This window comes from Melanostigma gelatinosum (assembly GCF_949748355.1).
Source record: "Melanostigma gelatinosum genome assembly, chromosome: 3".
In the NCBI taxonomy this organism is placed as follows: domain Eukaryota; kingdom Metazoa; phylum Chordata; class Actinopteri; order Perciformes; family Zoarcidae; genus Melanostigma; species Melanostigma gelatinosum.
In genome coordinates, this window is record NC_136636.1 from 25,045,416 (window position 1) to 25,068,750 (window position 23,335).

At 43.0% G+C, this 23,335-nt stretch overlaps 2 protein-coding genes across 2 annotated transcripts; both read right to left on the minus strand.

Annotated features, from left to right (window-relative positions):
* Positions 1-653: 653 nt before the first annotated feature.
* Positions 654-14,734, minus strand: cdc42 (cell division cycle 42). Its single transcript, XM_079265920.1, has 6 exons — positions 14,680-14,734; positions 9,651-9,776; positions 9,274-9,346; positions 8,319-8,428; positions 7,819-8,016; positions 654-2,272 (listed from the first exon to the last, which is right to left on the minus strand). The coding sequence occupies exons 2-6, from the start codon at positions 9,753-9,755 to the stop codon at positions 2,183-2,185; spliced, it is 576 nt and encodes a 191-aa protein (XP_079122046.1). The 5' UTR covers positions 9,756-9,776; positions 14,680-14,734; the 3' UTR covers positions 654-2,182.
* Positions 14,735-15,253: 519 nt separating this feature from the next.
* Positions 15,254-18,400, minus strand: snrpe (small nuclear ribonucleoprotein polypeptide E). The gene is made up of 5 exons (XM_079296887.1): positions 18,248-18,400; positions 17,631-17,657; positions 17,461-17,523; positions 16,201-16,279; positions 15,254-15,470 (listed from the first exon to the last, which is right to left on the minus strand). Exons 1-5 carry the CDS (start codon positions 18,299-18,301, stop codon positions 15,415-15,417), a joined length of 279 nt encoding a protein of 92 aa, XP_079153013.1. The 5' UTR covers positions 18,302-18,400; the 3' UTR covers positions 15,254-15,414.
* Positions 18,401-23,335: the final 4,935 nt, after the last annotated feature.

The following is a 23,335-nucleotide window of genomic DNA, read 5'->3' on the forward strand; positions in this document are numbered from 1 at the left end:
TTGAGCTCATCAAGTGATTGTTAGGACATAGGTGTTGTGGGAATCCTCCCAGCATGCAGCGTGGCTCACAGATTCATGGACATAGAGTAAATCTAATATGCTGTGTTCATGCATCGTTACTGCTAAAACGATGAGATAACCATGAGCCTGCTAAAAAATGATGAAATCTGCATTTATACTTTTAAAATGCTCTTCATGGGAGTTTCAGCTTACCTCATCATAACTGTGGGCCATACTCGCACCCAATCCACTCTATGCGATACACTGCTATTATCAATACCTAAAATCTGTTTATACAGCAGGAATAAATGGAGTTCAGTGGATTGTGAATAGCATCAGGTTCTTCCAACTTTTGGAACACCTGAGATGCTCACGTGTGGGTGGACGGCGCCTCCTGCTGGCTGAACATGCCATGACCGGCTCATCCAGTGAAACAACAGATTCAATGGATGTAGTGGTCCCCAATTTGCTCAATAAATATAGTTATATATAAATATGTGCTCTGGTAAGAAGCCGTTTCGTTTGAGGATTTTTTTAAAAAGTACTTATTTCCCTTGAAATTATTAAAATAGAAGCTAACATACAGAAAAGAAAATGCCAGTCATGGTATTTAAAAACAATGTGGTGAACACAGAACAGCAAGGGACAAGTGGTAAAGGCAATTAAGGTATAAGTTTAATATTTTTTTTAAAGAATGCATATACAAAGAACAAAGACTTTCGACAGAGCATTTGGTTTTGCACCAAAACAACAACAGGTTATAATAATTATACTGACTTGGGCTGGAAATCGACCCAACTGTAAGCCACCAGTAAAGAAGATCAAGAACCAACCGATCACACATCATCTCAACAGCCTCTGCCGTATCAACCAATCACAGCTTTTCCTTGGTATAAACTGGCAGGGAAGAGTTCAGAGGAGTTCCCACCCCTAAATGTAAAAGGAGTCAAAGTAACCTTTTTTTTGTATATATTTATTTATATATATATATATAAAATAAAAAAAACAGCACGAACAAAAAAATAATGAAGAAAACAAAATTTGTTTTGGTAAAAACATCTGGAGCCTACATCAACATCGTGTGCAAGCTTACATTACAATTACATCTGTTCACCCTCATCACTTAGAACCGGGACCAAGGGCTCGGCTACATGCAGCACCGTGTGCCCTTTGAACGGGTACAGCAGAGCGGACAGACCTCTGGTGGAAAGGCTGCCAGTGCACTCCAAGGAGCTGTTGCATGGATGTCTCTGCTGTGCCTGTTCTAAGTGTTGAGGGGATGAGAATGTTCAAACAGCATCCTGCTTCACCCGTCCATGGTCCTTGGGCCCGTTCGCCCCCCCCCCCCCATCAAGAGCACACCGCTTGCTCTGCTAACACTGTTTAAGTTCCCTGCATCTAAAAAGGCCCAATTCCTTGCGGTCCACTGACCCGTTGCTACTGGACGCCTTTTAAGCTCTTCAAGTGGTTACCTCGCTCCAAATGGACACTAGATGGCAATATCTACTCATTCAGTCTCCTCAGAGCTGTGTGGAGGTTTCGCCGTATTGCTGAGTCCTGTCAGACCTCGTCTCCATAGTGGTTAGGAGCGCATCTATCTGGAACATGGAATAAATATCTCAGACATGTCATGTGTTTGAGGAGAAAAAGAAAGGGGGGGGGGGTAACAAACACTACTTTTGTTAGCATTTCTTCTGGTAGCGCTGAGAAAGAAACGTAGGGATCGGCTGACGAGTGTTGTCGTCGAGGTGGGGGGGGGGGGGGGGGGGGGGGCTGGGATTATATCCATGGGCATCTAAAAAGTTGTTCGGGCCACAACACTGACAGAAAGCTGGACAGAGTGAATTCTACTTGTGTGAGCTCTGTATCCGGACCCCTCGTCCTCTGGGCCCCCCGCAGCCTGGTCGGCCACGACGGGCTGAAGCTTCTTATTATTGCAGAGAATTATGGGAAACTTTCCTTCTTTCTAGTCCTCTCTGTGGAGGGCAACGCCGACGACCAACCGCAGCAGAGCGAGGGGAAAGGAGGGGGTGTGGCTGCAGGGGGTGTGTGTGTATTTAAGATGTATGTATGTATGTATGTATGTATGTATGTATGTATGTATGTATGTATGTATGTATGTATGTATGTATGTATGTATGTATGTGTGTGTGTGCGTGTGCTTCGAAAAGGGAGGAGGCTCTCATAGCAGCACACATTTGCGTTTCTTCTTGGGCTCTGGAGGCTCCAGTGCAGCCAATATCGCCTCATCAAACACATTCTTTAGGCCTTTCTGTGGACACAAACACACAAGCACAGGCTCAATTGAAGTGACAACGCAAACACACACACACATACATACACACACAGGTCAAACAAAAAGGTAGAGCGAGGGGGGAGATAAACAAACAATAACAGCTTAAACAAAGGGAAAATAACTGGGTGAGAACAAAAGTAAGTAGCGAGTCATAAGGCAGTGGAGAAAATGTGCAGTTGGGGACAACAACAAAAATGTAAAATATTTCAAATCAGATCAGGGATCAAGACAAATCACATGCATGCTTGAGTGCAAAGTGTAGCTGACATGTGACAGCTGAAACCAAAAGGCAAGAAAACAAGAACGTGGAGGAAAAAGGGAGCGTGCCCCCCAACAACACAAAATGGAAAAGTGAGCATTCTCACACCACGCCGACCTGTTTGTCTGTGACTTCCCAGCCTCTGCTCATCCAGATCCCAAATATGTAAAACAAAAATCACCACAACTTGGGTGTTCTCTCAGAGGTGAATGTGTTCTCTCTCTGAGCAGAGCTGCTTACCCCGTGAGCGTGGTCATGTGAAGTAACCAGAGCTGCACTGTGCAGTGAACCAGTGAACCCCTCGGCGCTGTTTAACTCACTCTATTAACGCGACTACATTCTGTGACAAAGCACTGGAAAAAGAAAGAGAGCGAGAGAGGAGAGCAAGTTCACTTGTCCTTTATTCATTCACTTCACAGGTAATTTCACACAAATATAGCTTCTTTCTTTCTTTTTTATTATTATCTGGACTTTCAAGACAGCAGGATGTGCACCACAGGCAATGGCTCGTGTGTCATATGTAAAGAACGTTCGGGCCAAACAAGTCAGGAAGAAAGCGTTTTTGAGTAGATGCGTGTAGCTTAGCTATGAACCAGAGCAATAAGACGGGACGATCATGGTGTCGGTGACAGTCATTAAGTGCAAAACCATCCGGGGTGAAAAAAGGCGAGTCAGACGCCAAACACCCTTCGTTTAAAGTGTCCATTCACACTGGATTTTAGCATGAGGATACTGTAACAGTCACATTCCAAGGTACTCCCATTTTACAGTAAAATACTGTCAATGGAGATTACAGTCTGAACACTGAGTATGATGGCAACCAAACTGACAGTATCATACTGTAAAGCACAGTACTGTAATACTTTTTACAGTAATAGACTGCTGTTGTAGATTACAGTAGGTACACTGTAGAATAACAGCTTCAGACTGTTGCAGCCAGAAGTTTACTGTAATTTAACAGGAGAGTATGTTACAGTGATGGGGAACAACCCCCCCCCCCCCCCCCCCCACCACCACAGCACCCTGTGTTAGTGGGGATGTTGTCAAGATGGCCAAACACTTCCTATATATGACTCACGTACATGAAAACATGAAACCATAGTCATAATTCCCAAGTTCTGTGTAATCAGGGTACAACAGTATCACAAACTATACATTCAAATGGAAGCTCTCTTTAGTGTTGGGATCAACCTCAGTGAGGAGCCAAACCCTCCCCACATGAACTACGACTACAATACAGAGGGGAACGGCTGACTAAAACAATGGCCACATCCCAAATGACATCCTACATCCTCAGTGACACACCGCTCTACTGTTGGCCAGGGGCCAATTAATAAGCACGGGGCCCAAGGAGCCGAACTAGGAATAATACAGCGGTGAAGTTAGGGCTGGGTAGCTGGGTACTTTCAGGCTATGCATCAATATATGATATATATCTCTATATTTTCTCTAAAATAGCTGTTTGGTGGACCTACTGACGGACTTAATGGGACATTGCATCCACCAAAGGCCGCTTACATCTTGAAATCAGAACTTAAACCGAGAAGCTTAACGCCAACGCAAGTTTAAAGCCGGCAGCTTAAAAATATTACGGGACAATTTGTACTCGATGTTTGCAATTAAATAATTTACTACATCCCACGTAGAACAGGTCGCCATGCATCGAGTATATTCGACACATTGCTCACCTCTAGGTGAAGATTCATGATGTAAAACAAAGTCGCCCTGAATCCCTCCAGAGGTAAGACATAACATACAATAGCACACCAAACAGACCAAATGTCAGCAGTTGCAGGTGAGAAAAGGCAACGAGTGAAGTCATTGAAGTGATGAGGGGCCACATGAGCACATGAGACAAAGACAAGTTGTAGTGCCCTCTCAATACAGAGCAGGGGTTAGATGAGCTGGGATTGGTCCACATTTCAAAAGCAGCACATGTAAATACACCGAGAGAGGAAAGGAGAGAGAGGAGGTGAATGAATGGAAAATGCCAAAAAGAGTGGCGATCGGAGGAGGAGATGAGAGCGGTGGCACAGAGGAGGGTTAAAATATACAGCAATTCCCCTTTCTCTGCGTCTCAGGAGGCTCGAGGGCAGCTAGGATAGCTTCATCAAACACATTCTTCAGCCCTCGCTACAGCGGCAGGAGAGGGAAGAGAACAACAGCACAGTTAGCACAGAAACACAGAGAGAGGAGGAGGAGGAGGAGGAGGAGGAGGAACGTGGCAGAGCGAGGAGGAAAGCGTTTGTGTGAAATGCAGCGAGACGGTACGGGAGTCACAGGACGAGGCGGCGGCGGGCTGATGAGCGTTGAAAGAGAGGCAGAGAGGCGCTGAACGGCGGGGCTACGGACAGAGCGCCGAGATCCCTCACGGGAAACAGGAAATGACATCAGCAGCTATGCAACAGTTGTGCCAGGGAGGGAAGGAGGAAGGAAGGGGCGGAGCAGAGGGGTGGGTGCCAACACTATTGTTCTGTGCTCACTTCCCTCCTCCTGTTTCTAACAGACATGTTCTCCATTGAGCAGATAAACGCAGGAAAGCACCGACTGATTTATCAATCAGACAATCCAACACAAGTACCACAATGCTAATGGTACTAATGCTAATTCATGTCGTCTACATTTCCACTAATAGCATAGAATTCATTCGATCTAGTCACACTTTGAAATGACTTCATATTGTAAACATTGTGAGCAGAAATTCATTTGAAAATCTCAGCCAACCGATTATGGAAACTGTATCTGACGGCTTTATTTGGTACTAAACTCCCTGCACACTTACGTGCATGTGGAGCTCAGGGTAACCTGAACAGCTCCATCTTTTACATTCAGTATTAGTCATCAAAGGCTTGTCTGCACAACCACGGCTTGATAATAAAACATGAGCTTTCTCTTAAACTCCAAACAGCAACACTTCCACATTCGCTCCCACAGGAAACCCGTAGCTAGTCAGCTGTTAACTTACTGATAACTTCACGTCTTCATGTGCTATTACAAGTCGGTGTCCTCCAAAGCGGCTCTGTGCCCATTGTGAAAGTGTGTTGACATGTCATGAGGAGTTAGGAAAAGACAACCGTGGTGCTCAGAGAATCCAACTTCACTTTCACGAAACTACGTAATTATGATGTCATGAACAAAAGGACTGCAAAAATCCCACTAAAACATTTTTCTTGACTTATTTGTTACATGTTGGAAGTAAATAAATACATATGCAATGAAAGGTAAGGATTATCATCGTCTATTCATATTCATCAACATGACTCACATGACTTTATGACTGTATGAGTTAGGGCTGGGCGATATGGCCTAAAAAAAAAATCTCCGATTTTTTTACAAAAAATCCGATTCACGATTTAAATCGATTTTTTTCCCCCAAAATTTTTTGCAGATGACAGAAGCTGTTGAAAACAATTTTTTCTTTTATTTTGTGATGATTTTCCCAAGTAGGTTGATAAAAATAAAGTGCAAACAAAACCTGAACATTGTAGAAAGGTGCCTGTAGTATACAAAAAGTATTTGGTCACTCTTTTGTTTGCCTGAATCATTTAAATATAAAATTAAATTAAACATAACATTAAATGGCATTAAATAGTAGCCTTCCATTGTAAACAACTGTGCAAATGTAACTTTTTACAGTAAGCTTTTCTAACTGAATACACTGATACAAACACAGCATGAAATAAAATGTATATGACCCTTTAACATTCACATTTTCAAAAGTGCAACATCTGATCTAACATCAACATAACATATTTTGCACAGTAAATAAGTGCATGTAAACAAAATCAAGTGCATTCACAACATAACCAACAGTATTAAACAGTAGTGCATGTTTTTTCTAAATATTTTTTGCCAGGAAGACAAGCCTGTCTACTACCTCTGGCTTCAGGCATGCACGGTGGCATGTAACAATGCCCCCCCCACACACTGAAAAGCCTCTCAGAGGGGGCACTTGTAGCTGGCACAGAGAGGTATTTCTTTGCTAAAGTACTTAGCCTTGGAAAGTTAAGTTGGTGACGCTTCCACCAGTCAAGTGGATCGGTGTCTGGGTCAACCTGCTGGACCACAGGTCAGTTGTTGCGGAGTAGAATGACATCCCCTCCAGCTCCGCAGAGATCCTTTGGCGTGTACTATTGTACAGCCGAGGCAAGGCAACGTCAGAAAAATGTTTACGGCTTGGTAGCACGTACCTGGGGTCCAAAGCTTTGAGACGGTGAATAAACCCCGGCTTTTCCACGGTGTATATGGGCACCATATCTTTTGCGATATACATCGCGACTGCATCCGTGATGGCTTTCCACCGGGCACTCTTCTTCTCATGCGGAGTACAGTTGGTGAATGTCTCCAAAATGCTGGGTTGTTTTTGTGAGGTGGCGGCGGCAGCAGTGAAGCTGCTGGCCGCCATTGTTTTAGTTTGTAAACAATGCGCGCGCACTCTACTACGGGAAAAAGGGGTGGGGGCGATTTTCTCGATTTTCAATAAAACACATCGCCTTAAAGCACACATTCGAATTAATCGATTAAATCGATTTATCGCCCAGCCCTAGTATGAGTATAACTGTTAGACCATGGACGGCTGAATGGTGCGTCACTTTAAATGTTGTCGCCACAAGGAATTGTGGGGCGGCATTATCTTCTTTCCTTTGGTAAAGGAAGGTCCAGTGTTTCCTATGCTAAAGGAGCTAATAAAGGAAGCATTGAAGCACCTTTCCTTAAAATTCAGAGAATTCAAACAGCTCTGATCATGGCGGCCACTTAGACACTTCCAGTCATTCCACTGAGTGAGGAACCTTCCAAAGCAAAAAGGACTTTCCCACTGCAGCCCGGGTGTAGGGAGCAGACCCCAGGACAGGACCCAAGGCCCACGTGTACTGGCAGATTTCGAGGAAAAAAGTAAAAAAAGAGACCAGATCAGGGTCACTCCCACTGGACCTTTGTTTTGGAGAGGTTTGTAGATGACACGTGGACTGACCCTCCTCACAATAAACCCTACAATACTCCACTCTGAAGTTACAGATTCTACCACACACTCAACACACATAAACCAGGAAGCACTCCGGTCTGAGGAAAGCTCTTAACCATACGAGGAACATCTGGTGATCTATAATTAGCAACATCCTCTAGAACTAATGCAGCATGCACAGGCCTGGGGCACAATGTTCCTCTTTCCTCCTTTTTCTTAGTTCTTGCCTTTGAGACGTGAATCGTGTGTATCCAAGAGTGTCTATGTGTGTGTGTGACAGTATATATTCATATACATTACCTGTGTGAGGGCTGAGCACTCCACGTATTTCACAGCCTTTAGGTCTCTCGCCAGCTTCTCGGCCGTCTCCGGAGTGATGGGCTTCTGCTTGTTCTTGGCCAGCTTCTCTATAGTGGACGGGTCATCCCGCAAGTCGATCTGAGTCCCAACTAGCAGGAATGGGGTCTTTGGACAATGGTGGGTAATCTCTGGAACCCACTGGATACACAAAGGACAGGGTCACGCTGCGTCTCAATCATTGAACATCGGGCTTTTCATGAGTGAGCTTTCCTCCACACCGACTCAGGTTTGATCAGCCGTCAAGTGGAGGTCACAACGTTCAGATCCAACACAAAAATAGAGTCTTTCTGAAATGATTAGAGACTGTTCATTGTTATTAACGTTCATGAAGTGTGTGCCGTGCAGCTACGTTATCGAGAAGAATAGAAGCTTCTGTGCGTCACAACGTAGTGGGAAAAAGACCAGTGGCGTGAGAATGAAGCATGGAGGGGTTGACTTGCCTTTTCTTTGACGTTTTCAAAGGAGGAGGGGGACACGACGGAGAAACAGACGAGGAACACGTCTGTCTGGGGATAACTCAGAGGGCGTAACCTGTCGTAGTCTTCCTGACCTAGAGACACCACATACACACACGTTTACCTCTCGCTGTCTGGCCGTCATGTGGATTATAATCATCATCATTAAAGAACTAAGCGGGGGATGCACAGCACCAGAACCACAGGGCACCTTCAGTCTTAAGTGAAACTGAAAGTGTGTGTGTGTGTGTGTGTGTGTGTGTGACTCTCTTCTTTTGTCATCACCATATATATTTATCCAACCAATGTGTTTATGACTGAAGTGTTTACTACCCCAGAGTAACACTGTGGGGTAGTAAACACTACTTAACAATACATCATAGTTTATTCGTTGGATTATATTTAGTATAAAGAATCATAAATAATCAAAATCTTCAAAGTAGCCTTACTAGTAACTGACATTGTCAAATAAATGTGGTGAAGTCAAAAGAACAATATTTCTCTCTGAGATGTAGTGGACTAGAAGTATAAAGTTACATTAAATGGAAATACCCACATAGAGTACAAGTATCTCAGAATTGCATTAAAGTACAGTACTTGAGTATCCTAAATGTACTTAGTTACATCCCACCACTGCTACAAAAAGATCTACATTGTTCACAATGATCACATGAGTCTTCATAGATCTATCCTCTTCATTTTGCTCTCAAAGTGATTCATTTAACCTCAAAATACTATTGTGCTTTTTCCCCCGTGAGAGGGTTCGAGGTCCACAAGCACAGTCTCACATAATCCTGAACACACCCTACGCCCACAAGAGATACATTGTGGATGGAAGTCACATAAACTCTTGACAGTAAATGTATATAATGACAATGTCTTGTAAGGAAACAGTTACATGAAGTGGATGAACAGAACTGTTGGAAGAAGAAAGACATACCTGCTGTATCAAACAAGCCCAGAGTGTAGGGCTCTCCTCCGATCATTACAGTTACAGCATAGTTATCAAACACCTGCAGCAGACCACAAACAGTGAATGATGATACATCTTATTACCACAAGGGAGGACAGATAAGGTGTTATTAAAATGTGCATATTCAATACATTGACTCAGGTTCTCGGTGATACGGCACAAAGATGTCTGTGATCACACAGCAGGAGGTCAACGGTTTAGCAACACAAATCTGAAATATTAGTGAATTGTGCAGCAAGCCAACAGCCAGAAGCATTGACAATATGAAATGGACTTACTGCTGAATTCATTTGATCACATGACAAACAGAGCTACACAGGTAGAGCATAGGAATGCCCACTCACCGTAGGTACGTATTCAGAGGGGAACTTGTTTGTGGTGTAGGAGATGAGCAGGCAGGTTTTACCCACCGCACCGTCCCCCACGACAACACACTTGATGGTCTGCATAGCTGCGTTTAACAGTCGTCGCTGCTCATTCGAGATGTGGGAGGGAAAAACAAATGGAGGGAAACTTTGTTAGTCGATGGCACCGCTTATTGCATTTAACATGTTCTCTGTTTCCTGCCCAGGCACCACAGATGTGACTTAGCTTATAGCTAACTGTGGTACCGCTAACAAGCTGCGCACTGGCCCTGTCGAATGGATGAGTTGGCTTTGCTAACTGTAAAGTCAGCCCGACCGAAGGTAAAAAAAACGATTTGAAGTCAGTTTAGCCGTAGAAGCGTTGCAAACAATGTAGATTTTTTTTGGGGGGGGGGGGAGGGGGGCATTAAGCAGCTGCGTTGGACAGCATGGACATGTTATGTCAACAGGACACACAGGAAGGGGGGGGGGGAACCAATAATCTGGGGGAGACCTTGGAAAGCTCAACACCAGACGCCATTTTCATTAATGCCAATGACAAACTGTTGGTAAAAGCACTTTTCGATAAAATTGTAGGACAGCCTAAATCTGAAAAGTCCAAGACCCTGGGGAGATAATCCCCGTCCAGTCACAGATCAATAACCTAACCTCTCGTCAAGGGTCAATGGTAGTGTCCAGATGTCCAAATGAGGTTTTATAATCTAGGAGACTGAGGGATGATGTAGACCCACAGCTGGAGAAATGACACTGTAGAAATATGCTTCACACAACGCCATTAAACATCCTGTGGCTGTGCTAGCGTAGAATTATGGAAAACACCAGATTGGGGTTTGACTCCTTTCCACTCAATTTTCCAAGAAACAGAGTGGAAATCAAATCATACTGGTGTTAGTCTGACTCTAGTATTGAAAGGTGTCATGGAACAACAGATTAGGGCCGTCATGAAAGGACGTTGGAACATTCGTTGTCAAAAACACATTGAAATTCAAATTATTCAAATATCTATTGTTGCACATTTTGTCCTTGACACAGTTTGCTAACTGGCCGCAGAGCTCCACTTTGAGCTGAATATTGACAGCCCAACCACAGATCATAGGGTCCTCTGCTAATATTTTACAAATAACGCATTGTAAATAGGGTCACAATTTGTCAATATGTTCAGGATTAAGTTCAATGCTGCTGAGGTGGCACAGACACAATGCAGTTCACAAGTGAAGCTGGTTCACTGCTCAGCTCTCTACTGAGCAGCAGACCAGTGAGCCCAGTGACTAAAGACATGGCTGGAACTGGAATCTGAGCACTTAGTAGCACACAGAGAAACTACTCTAAAAGTAATTGTGAACTCAAGGCCTTCGTCAGAATCCTAACAGCAACATGGTCGTTTTTTAAGTTTTCCCTTCAGTTGCACCCTAACAAGTGCCTGCCCTACAAGAAACCATAACAGCCCGTTTTGACACCACACAGTTTGACTTATTGTAGTATGAAAAGCACAGGTGTTACTTATGACATTAACGATGGCTTTGTTCTATTCCCGTGTCCCAGAAAGCCATGACAGTGAGCCGGCAAGAACCGTACTGAGGATCCCCGAAAACTAAAGCAGCTCCATAGAATTCAGTTAAAGCATCAAACCAGCTGCTTATCTTTTTAATAATAGTACATTGATTGTTTTTAAGTTTTGGACTGCTGGACAGAAAAACAGATCATCTGAAAATCAGTTTTTCACCATTTATAAATGATGATTAATCGAGAAAATAATCTGCATATTACTTGATGATGAAAATATTTAGCTGCAGCCAGCATTCATGTGTTTGTCCCATGTTAAAAACCCTTCAATAAAAAAGGCCAACAAGACCAGAGAAACAAACAATAAAAGCTGACCGTGGGCATACGATACTGAATGCAAATTGTATTTAATTCTTCTTCTCCTCTAATGGAGCAATCTGATTAGTCCCAGTATGTTCCTGGTGGGAGCTGGGACAGGAAGCAGAGGGGCATTTTTTACGACCCACTTCAAACAGCTCTTTTCTTAAATAAGGTCAAAGCTCCAGACTTCTGTCAAAAGTGTCCAATGTTGCTGACTGCTAACAACAAACTATTTCCCCCAATAAATGTTTTCTGTATTAATCGCAAGGCAAAAATGAAATCATACCAAGAAACACCTGGTCAAGAAGTACAACGTTTTCCTGTACCAGACGTTGTGGTAGAGTACTAAACAAAAAAATGAGATTAAAGTGTAGAGCTGCTTCTGGTAATTGCCACCTGGCCCAGACGGAGGCGCAGACCCAACAGCTTGCAACCTTGAGTAAAGGCACGTTTCTTTCATGCTTCAGAGGTTTCCACATCTGTAGACTAAACTGTGCAGCGACGAGGGGAAAATATACATGTGAAAAGGTTACACACTAGACACAATTAATAAAACAGGGCATTTGCACAGCAGACTTTGATATCCTCCATGTGCAAAGAATGAAGACACAGGATGTGTAATATCGCGGGCTTCATCTGTCTGTTACAGTTGAGGCTTTCTTGGCTTCCAGACAGTAAGCCGTTATGGGTAACTTCCAGAACTGTGTTCAAAACACGACGGGCCGGTGTGATTGCTGATGTGTGATTATAACGGGACGTTCTGCAGGACAAGTGGAGCTGTGGAGGGCCCTTTGTAGGCGTTCAGACTCCACTACTACCGAGAACCCTTGAACCTTTTCAAGCTGGGAACAGGGCAATAGACAGCGACCAAAGTGAGAACTTGAGTTACAATTTTACCTGGTCGCATTCACGCGAGTGCATGATGATGACCATTATTGATGATCGTTGATAACCCATGCAGCAGCATAGATATCGCCTGCTGTCTGTTATAGCCTCAACTCCTTTCTTGGCTGATTCCAATTTGTTTTTTGTATTCTGAATTGTGGACTTTGGTCCATTGTGATTTTCTTTCTTCGAACGATAATTGACAACACAGCTCCAGACTGACTTCCTTTCCCCCATCCTCCCAGAACGTCCTGAAAATTAATTATAACCGTCCCGAAGTCAGTGTACAGTGTTAACTTGTCATCTACAGTGGTTATTTGAGTAACGCACACAATTTGAATGATAAGTAAATAAATTATTGTACTTGCTTTGATTTTAAAAACGAGTAGTTTTAATTGTATATTGTAAGCTGCTCATCAAGTTAAACAGGTCATCAGTACTTTCTAATATCTTGTTTGTATTGCTTTGAAAACATCTCCTTCAAATAACTATGTATTCAAGTTTCTCGCCAAAAAAAACAACTTCATGAGATTAAATTTAAAGATGTCATGATGGCATTACAATAATAATCACTTTTTTTTTTTTTTTAAAGGATCATTTTTCATACATCATTCCACTTGTAGACATTACTTCTACTGGTTTGTTGTAGCCGGATGATCTTCAACTTTCCAACATACAAAAAAATAATAATCAAAGAAAAGCTGCGCAAACCAACTGTTCGGCAAGGAAAAGCCCTGCCATTGTCTGGAGGAATCCTTTTACCACAGTATCACTGCATGGCGATGGCCGTTACATCCACACAACAGTGTGTGAACAGAAGTATCGCACTGACCTGCAGGGCTCGTCTGTTTCATGGAGCAATGTGTGACCGAGGGAAGCGTAGAACTTCTTCTCATGGGAGTAGTTCTGAATCATTTGACAAACTCTTAAACCAAACACCCCAGGAAGACGATGGCCGAGGGCAACAGAGGGCGACTGGCTGCAGCTGCAATAATGCTTCCAGACTTAATCCACGCGTTTGTGTTTGTAGGCCAGCGAGCACTCTGAGGGCAGGCCAGCCTGAAGAGCAGTAGTGAAAGCAGCTGACATTCACAACAACATAAACTACTAAGATCAACTCTGTGAACTAAACACGGTGTCTAACGAGAAGTTTTGCAAGACTCACCAGACATGACCTGTGTGCATTTCTACTGTGAATGGAATAACATTACTCCTACCAGCCACAGAAACACATATCACTGCATCCTCGCAGCTTCATGGGGGCAGGTCGTGATTTATTAAACCTTTCCTCTATAGTTGGTCAAGCTTCATGCTAAGTTCATCTGAAACAGAGATTTCAGCATTAAAGAGGAGAATGCTGGTACATGTGACCGTTTGATACTTGACACGCAGACTCCAAGTCAAAGTGGTAATCCCAAGCAATGTATATTAATATCGACACAATCTGGGACGAGTTATCCAAAAGATACTTTCTATTGCATTAGTGTCCTCACATTTCATGGCACGTCTCAGTATGCAACTACGAGATCAACCTGTATGTGTAACGTTAATGAAACATTACATAACAGGAACGTTTTGATGTCGAACCGGAGAGACTGCTATTGCTAACAGCTCCCGTTAGAGCGGCTGTATTTTGGCCGCATCCTCGGCCTCAATCTGGCCTCATTTCCTGCCGGTTGTTTAAACGAACTCACGTAACTGTCCCTCTTTTTTTACCCAGTCAATACTGTAAACCTTTGCCCTAGCACACAAACATTAACGTTACACTGTGCAACCGTTTCATAATCCGACACCATGCTTAGAATAAAAAAGTAACATCACGGAGCGTTTGTTACGCCCGTTTCATTCAGCTCGTTAACCAGCTAGCCGCTAGCTAGTAACCAGTTAGCTACATCTTTTGCAATTTACTGCTTTAGCGTTAAGATTAGGCAAAGCGATATAACATTCTCACAACGCTTAAATCGACAATACATTAGAAGTGAAATATTACTGTCACACAGGCCGGAGATGTTTATTTTAAAGCCTAACGTTAGACTGCCTGCTTGCTTTGCTAACTAACGGACTGGCTTCTTCAATTAGCTCGCCAAGCTAACAGGCTGAGCTAACCTTAGCGGCTGCTGTTGTTGAATGAGCCATTATAATTCGAAAGTCACAACTCATGTACAACAGATGCACAACATAGAGGACGTTGACAGCATTTAGCATAAAAACAAATCACAGATATAGCCCAATAGCAATAAGAAAATATTTTTTCCCGTACCGTATCCTCTATTTGTGTCTTTACGCCGGGCGTTGGCAGCTCCGCGCTAGGGGCTTCCCAGTCAACAGTACAGGGACACGTTGCGTGCGTAGTGCTGTACTACGTCATTACGTTAATCGATTAGGGTACAATCAGCCTACTTTTCTATAGCAATAAAGACACAAGCAAGTAGCACAAATGTTTTATGTCTGTGGCCCAAGATAGAAGGATACAGGTATTTTGTGGTAGTTATCTAAAACTACATTTCAACTTGTGGAAAAAACTAACTACAGTGCAGTTTGATGTGACAAAGTTACCCTCACTTTGCATGCAGAATAACACTCAAGCAATATGTCCCCATCTCTATCTTATTTTAGTCATTTCAAGCTCGGCAAAATCTAACATCCCAAAGTGTCTCAATGCAGTTTAGACATGCTTGATAGAAAGTCCCACAAAAAACCCGAAAAGTCTTGACCTACATAAACACATTGGAATAGTGCTTTCTGCCACTAGGTGGCACAGTAGCACAATGATACTCATGCAAACAATCGTGATATTATTCACATTTAGTGAAATAAGTCAAAATAGAAACAGCTGTAGGAAAAAAATGATTTATTCTCAAAACCACGTGTTAGAAATAAACACGTACAAAATTCATGTTGTATAAACAAACATACTCAACACCAACTTGCAAAAACAAAACAAGGTTAACATTGCTTTCCAAGAAAGGTAAGATGTGTAGGCGTCGTCGCTGTCCTAGACGGTCACACTCTGCAGCAAGGTAATGTTGTCTCCTTTCAACATGACCCTCCCTGGGAGACACAAGGGGAACAAACAAGAGTGGCGGCGGATCAGAAGCGCGAGATGACGGATGTTAAGAGATACAAAGAGTCACTTCACTTTAGGACAAAGCACTGAGTGCCCATCAAGTGTGCACAGACGACAGGGAACCTAGTGTCAGTAGAATGTTTCATCCCCTCACAGCTCAGCTGTGTTCAGGAGGTAACGTACAAGCCAAAAAAGGGCTTCAAGAAACAATATGCCAGGCCTCATCAACCACCATCTATAGGCACGTTCCGCAACTTAAACACTTTCTACTTCCTGGGAGACAGGGTATTACTTGTTTTGGTTTGATAAGATGTCATTAGTTCATTCCCAAATTTATATACAGTGGTTTTAGTCCATAGTCAGCTTGTGTGTTTTGCTTACTCTGAAACAGTGCCAGCACTGCACGGTTTTGGGATGACAATTAATTTTTTTTAAATTGTGATTTGGGGTGGCACGATATTGGCGATACACATGTCTTCAGTTGAATTCATTGTCTCTGCAGCAGATATTTTGACTTGTCATAACAGCAAACACACAGGTGTAACAGATTGCACGCACAACACACCCTGGAGCCGGCTCACCTAAATGGAACGCAGATGTTTAATGTTGAAAAATCACACCTGTGACAGTATCAAGTGTGCCGATATTCACGTGTACAAATCAGTGCTAAACACAGGGACAAAGATACAAAACATATCAAAATGTATTTATTACCCAGCGGCTTCCTGTTCTTGGTCTTCATGTGGACCTCCTCGGCATCATCTAGGACCAGGTTCATGTACTCATCAAAACCCTTAAGACAGAGATGGAACCGTTTGCATGAACATTTTCATATTCTTATCCTAAATCCCTCATATTCCTCCATGAGGCTTGATCTCATTACATTCAACAACTGCACAAATTTGTCGTAAATTGCTTGTTTTAACTTTATGAACCACCGGTTCATGAGGATTTATGCGTTTATGAGATTTGATCAGCATTATGTACATAGTTCCACTTAGTTTGTGGGAAGATGTCATTCATTAACATTAACCCCGTGAGTAAAAACAAGTCATGCTGTATGACATCTGCAGATGATAGAAATGTGTACAAAAGAACAAATCTATCAGTGTAAGTTGTATTGCTAAAGCGAGGCGGACCATAACACTAACCATGGGAGGCAGTTAAATGTATCCAGTTTCTGTCAATTATTTTTTATGATATTACTGAATAAATCCCCCCTCCCTTACCACATTTGCCTTTGATTAAAAAAAGTATCCTTTCAATCATAAAAGCGTACATTTGTAGTTAGTTGTTGAGCAAGTGTTGATAGTAAGTGTTATACACAGTGCCCGGTGTTTACAGCGAGGAGAGGCGGCTGTTTGAACCGTCTGAACCAGGCTACGGTTAGCGCACGGCGGATTCCCCGGTGTACACATCCGTTTGCCAGCTCTGATAAAGCTAAAGCAAATTATTAAAACAAGGGTAAAAAGTTATACTTTAGTTTTACACCGTTAATTTAACTGTAAACATTACATGATTGTATATACTAACAGAATGTTAGACAAAATGTGTCGGGCAGCGGACAGTTATATCAGAGAAGAAGTAGTTTGGCCACCATGTCACCACCACCTGCATGTAGCTTATTGCCAATAGACAGGGTTTTAGTGGCAAAAACAGGTCCAACAGAGAGACTTCTTCTCTAGTAGAACAAATAACTTGTGGACTCTAGTCCGAGTCTGATCACTGGTTGTTTTTCTTGTGTTTTTTGCATCTTGATGTCGATTATGTTCCATCACACGTGAACAACTTGCTCAGATTCTTCAACTTTAGTGTAGAATGTCCTCCAGACTCTTCAGCCTACTTACTGACCGTATTCAACGACTACGTACATAGTCCATCAGCCATGTGTTAATGAATTGACTGTGGGAATTAAGTTTTCCTTCACGTTGTACTAGTTCGATGAAAATAGAGAAGCCCAAAAGAATAACTTACAATGATGCAGCCCTCTATCCGCATGTTCACCTGTTCATACAACCAGACCTGGATACGTGAGCGCTGGGAATGAGAAGAGATGAGAATTCCATTTTAACCAGAAATCATACAAAACAAATCTGAATAAACTGTGGGGGGGGGGGGGGATAAAAGTTTAACTAAATACTCACATTTTGTAGATACCTGAAAATTAGGTTCTGAAACATGGAGTCAAGGACATTTAAGATTATAGAGCAGACACACACACTGACAAGATAAACATGTTCACCATAAAGAGTGATTGCACATAACGTTAAAGGGCTTCTGATGACTTTTCTGACTTGTCCAGGCTGGAGCACGTTTAACATCAGAAAAACTGTGCTGAACCAGTCAATGTAATAAAACAACTTACTGACGCCACTTCACCTAAAACATGCTTCATTAGATATTGAACCACTAATCCAAGCAACATTTACTTTGTATGTCAGAAAGCCTCACAGTAGAATACCGGAATAGTTGAATGCTGTTTGGCGTGCTATGGGTAACGTTTAGCAACGTAACTTAGAGCGGCTGTTTACTAACTGGTTCTTTGAATGAATTTCAAAGAATCATAATTAATTCCCACGTTGTTTTAAACTAATAACATGTTTTCAATAAGTCGTTATCTAATCATATAGCGCTGCTAAAACTCGCTTCTCGTTCACAACACGGGAAATGAATGACTAGCTAGCAAGCTAATGAGAAAGGTTAGCCTAGCTGCTAAGCTACTGTAGCAAGGTTTAACCGCGTCTTTAACACAAAAGGATACGATGGGCTGCACCATAACCTTCTGGACCTTCTGTCCTTGTCCTCTGTACGCCATTCTTCCAAGAAAATACCAGCGGTAGGTATTTATTTAAAAAATTGCACCGTTTTATTAGCGTGCACGTCAACGACACACTCACGTTGTGAGGTTGCTTTGCTATAATGGCGGTTATCTTCCGCGTGCTGGTGCCGGTTATAATAAAGACGTCGCATGGTTTGTAACAGCGCCCCTGCGGGTAGGAGGTCACTACTGCACCCACGTGTTGCTCCACAGACAGGTATTTACGTGTGCACGCGCATACATTTACTTTGGAAAGCTATTGACAAAAAATGGCAAAAATTATCTGTTCACAATGCATGATATAATAGCTACTGCTTTAGCAAATATATTTATTTAAATATATATACGTATATATATATTTTCTTTTTCTTGTCATTTACATGACTTCAAAAACAAATGTTGGTAATCATAAGCATTGAGAGCAGCCTCTTGCTGGCTGTCATGGTGCACTGTCTGGACAAGCCATCTGTGCTCTGCAGAAAGCTCCAAATCCACTATCAAAGCAAAACTAGCAGTTTTACCCCAAATTTGTCTTTGCTGCATTTATGATGTCCATCACTCTAAATGTCTACATCCACACACATTTCAACTGTTTCGCAAATGTTCATTTTCAGATAATATGCTTTGTGGGTAGAAGGGCAATGGGCACTGTCAAAATCTATCATCAGCACCTGATATCCACTTTTAAAAATTGGCCATGGCCAGATTAACCCACCATAGAAAAAAAGCACTGTTATAGCTGCCTCTCATCCACCAATGCCACCACCAATGAACAGCATTGTTCCCTCAGTACTTGGACTTGAACTCACACTAATACATTCTGCTGTAGCTGAATGAGAGCAAATCCTTGCGAGTCCCAGATTCGAATGGAAAGCTTGAAACCAGAAGAGTGGAGGCCGTTAGCAGCACAATGATGGCTATGGTTTTTTGGAATGATATTGCTGTAATGTTTAGCGGTCCACATTCTTTTCTGTGTATATGTTTGGTGTTAACCTCTGAAGAGCTGTAATGAGCAGGGACTCTGACAATGCATCATGTTTTAATGCCACTGAATTCAAACATTCTGCTCCCATCTTTAAAAGTTCCAGAAGTCAATTTAAAGTTTTGCAATTTTGCAAAAACATGACTTTTCAAGTGTGAAAAGGTTTCCGGTCACTCAACTTAACGTTTTTCTCCTCGGATCGCATGACTGACAAAACGTAAGCTGATAGGACAGACGCACAATTGATTACGCTCATACATTTAAATCCGTAAGATTGATATGTGACATTTTATATTTTACATAAAATGTCACGTTAAAAACGTTAAGTTGAGTGACCGGAAACCTTTTCACACTTGAAAAGTCATGTTTTTGCAAAATTGCAAAACTTGAAATTGACTTGTCCATAGTATTTCACATGAGCGCAAAACGTGAAACAAAATGCAAATCTGGAAATGAAACATTGCAGCGCCCACGACAGCTTCCTTTTCCTTCTTGTCGTTTCCATCTCTGATAAAAGCAATGAAAAAAAATGGTGTTGCATGTTCAAATCACGTAAACTTCCCTTCGCTTAATTCTACATGTTGCGTCAGATAAGAAATGACTCATGTGTGTTTCAATTCACTAGAGGTGTGATGAAAAAAAATTGTCTTCTTTAGTTTGCAAATACGAATACAAATGATCATACAAAATACAGTTATTTATTTTTTCAATACGATTTTTTATTATATTCCAAAATGTCCCATTCAGCAGTTGACGCCTCTAGAGGGCGCTGCGTCACATGTCAAACGCACAGCAGGCAGCGGAGCAGCATGCTGACAGAACATCTGAACTCTCTGGTGAAGTTGACAGCAGCTTCTCCGGAAGATGAACGGAAAAATATCCGACACGTTGGCCGCTCATATTTGAGATGAAACCTCTAGAAAAGAAACAACACAACTCTCTCTTCATTTTTAATCTTTGAAGAAAAAACAAAACACCGCAGCCCAAACACTCCCGCCGCTCTCGTGCCAAGAAGAAGGCCTTGAAGTCTGGTTGCCAGACACTCCATAACAATCAGCCTGCATCCAACCATAAGTGGCCAACGTATTCCCTCCTGATATTTATAGATGGTATTAAAGCAGGATTGGCAATTTCTCTGTTGCGCACAATATACCTGTAACACCCCCGGAAATTAGCTGTCGAGGACAGACAAGAGTCCGCAAGTGGGGAGAGGAAAGAGAAGACGCAAGGAGCCTCGGTGGCGCAGGCCGAGGTGTCGCCTTTCGGGGGATGGAGGGGGGGCAGGGACCGCAACTTAAAAGGCAGGGCCGGCCGGTGGCGTGGGTCGCTCATCGGGCGTCGCTGTCAAGTGCCACATGCTTGTCTTTGCACTATGGGGGGGGGGGGGGGGGGATGCTTGCATTCTCAAGGAGGACCGAGAGACGGGAGACACCGCTATACAGCTGGCCGCCATAGAGGCCCAGCGGCTAAGAGGTCAAGGTCATGTGGGCATCTTCTGATAACTGCCAGCAAAGGGACACTGGTCATCATGATTCAGAAGGATGAAACAAGTTAAAATGATACTGTAAGACACCGCTGGAATATTCTATGAATAGGAAACGTTGCACACGCACACCCAAGCAGGATACCCTGCCACTACTTGCCGTGTGTGTGTGTTTATTTATTCTTTTGCGATCTTTCCTTCAATTTCCACGCCTGTCTTTTCCTACCCCTCTCTTCCCTCGCCCGACCCCGCCTGAAAGGAATTGCCCCGGTTAGATCAACCTCCTCCCGGCATCACTTCCTGTTCCTGTTAGTGGTGATTGTTCTGAAGGGGAAGGGAAGGCAGACGGGATGGGGAAAAGGGGACGGAGGGCAGCGGTGGGGGGGGCTCTTTGTTTCACTATCTGCCTCACCTGCCTGCCACACCCCCCCCTCCCCCCCCCCCCCCCCACCCCCCCCCCCCCCCCCCCACCTGACAGGCTTGACCCCTGCAGGCCCATGGCAGAGCCAGCCAGACGACCCGCTGGCTGACTGTTTCCTGTCTCGCTGTCTGACAGGATATTTGTAGCGTGCTCGGGAGTGAGACTTGAGCTCATGTTGTCCTTTTTCTTTCACAGTTTAGGTACATATTTCTTTATGTTACATGTTATTAGATGCAAGAATAAAATTCTCGGGCAACGTGTTCATTCTTATGGGAATGAGAGGTTACATTGAAAGATACAATGCAACGACTTTGCCTTTCGGGAAGAGCAATGTTGTTACGTTACGGTGCGGATCCATTTGAACCGCAAGGTCGGAATTTGCACATTCCCCGTTGGAGGTTTCAACCAACTAATGATAATAAGAAGTGGACGTAGTCATGGTGACGTCACCCATTGGTTCGTGGACTGCCATTATGAAGCCTTCATTCACCGTCACCTTTTTGTTTTTTTTGCAGCCAATGAAAGTTACCATATTTGGAATGCGGAGGAGTGACGTAGAGACGGCGTATACGTCAGCGACCTGTCAATCACAGTAAGCCCGCCCTAAAGCATACTCTGCTTCATCGTCTATTATTTGACTCTCAATGGACCTCACTCTCCCCTGATGATGACGTCTTTACCTAACCCTGTCACCGACAAAATGACTTTCCTATACAACAAAACTGCACTCTGGATCATGTTTCCAAGGAAACGTATTTCCTCTTGGATTACGGTCGCAGTTAAGGGTGAACGTTGTAAATTGAAACAGAACAAAATAATGCTATTTAAACTACGACCGACCTCGTCCTCGTGCAGAGTTCTGCTGACTCATTGAAGTCGTATTTGTAATACATCAAAAGCAAAAATAATCCAAAATGTTTTCCCCCGAAACCTAAGTCACGACACGATTTCATTGTATGGGAACGTCTTTTTTAGGAGACAGAGCTGCTGCACGTGCAGATTTTAAAAACAAAAACAGTCTCACTTTAAATGAAGTGAATGTTTATGACTATTGACAGCTTTAATACAAAAAGCAGCAGCGTTTTCATATCTTCATCACTTGAGTGCCACCTATTCACGCCCAGTGTGACGCACAGGTCGGCGTTTTGTTCCCTCCAGTCGATGGTATCACTCGCGGACGTGATCGCAGTCAGTAAGAACAGGCATGATTACATGTATATTCCCTTCATTCAAAGCAGACAAAAGGCTCTACCCTGGGAAGCAATTATAGAAGCACGTGTAATCGTGTTTTTTATTTTCTGTGCCCGAACTCATGGAGTCGATGTGAGTCATGGCCTAATTATATCTTATGTTCTTATTCAATGTACGGCCTTTATATAGTAGATGCTGCAGAGACCAGGTTGTGGTTTGTGGCGTGTCGCCTCCATATTTGCATGTATATTTCATTTGTTTACTCTCAAAACATCTTCATGTGTTGTCATATAATGACCTAAAAATTCCAATTGTGTGGATTTGCCCGCTGTCATTTCGTTTGATTTATGAAAATCGTTAAGATCCTTGACCTACTGGGAAAAAAGAAGACCAAAAAAAACATTATAAATAACAAAGTCATCAAGTAAGAAGCTGTTTTTGTTTTGTTAATTCATGCAAAGCACTCACGTACGCGATGTAAGGTGGCTGTGCTTGTCGGGAACAGAAGCAGATAGAGAGGTGAGGTCCGTTGTGGCCTGAGATGGAGCAAAGCCTGACAGCTGCTGAGAATGTAACAAAGTTCTCCCTGTAAATTAAAGAAATAGTGTCTAAAAAGTGTCGAATTCAAATTCATCCAATTAACCGGTATTCTCCAAAAATGCCGTACAGTAGTCGATGAAATAGATAATCTGTGAGAACATCAGGTTCCTCCGCCTCCTTTTAGCGCTCCTAACTGGATTTACATCATTCCACCGCGCCCGAAGGAAAACGACCAATCAGAGCCGAGGAGTCTCGAACGCAGCTGTCAATCACTGCCACGTGAAGCAGAAATAAGCAATGGCGGTAAGAGAATCTTGATTCATATTTGATCAGCGCTGAACATAAACTGTATGTAAGAAGTGGACGTAGTCATCGTGACGTCACTCATTGGTTTTGAAGCCTCAAATTGGGCGA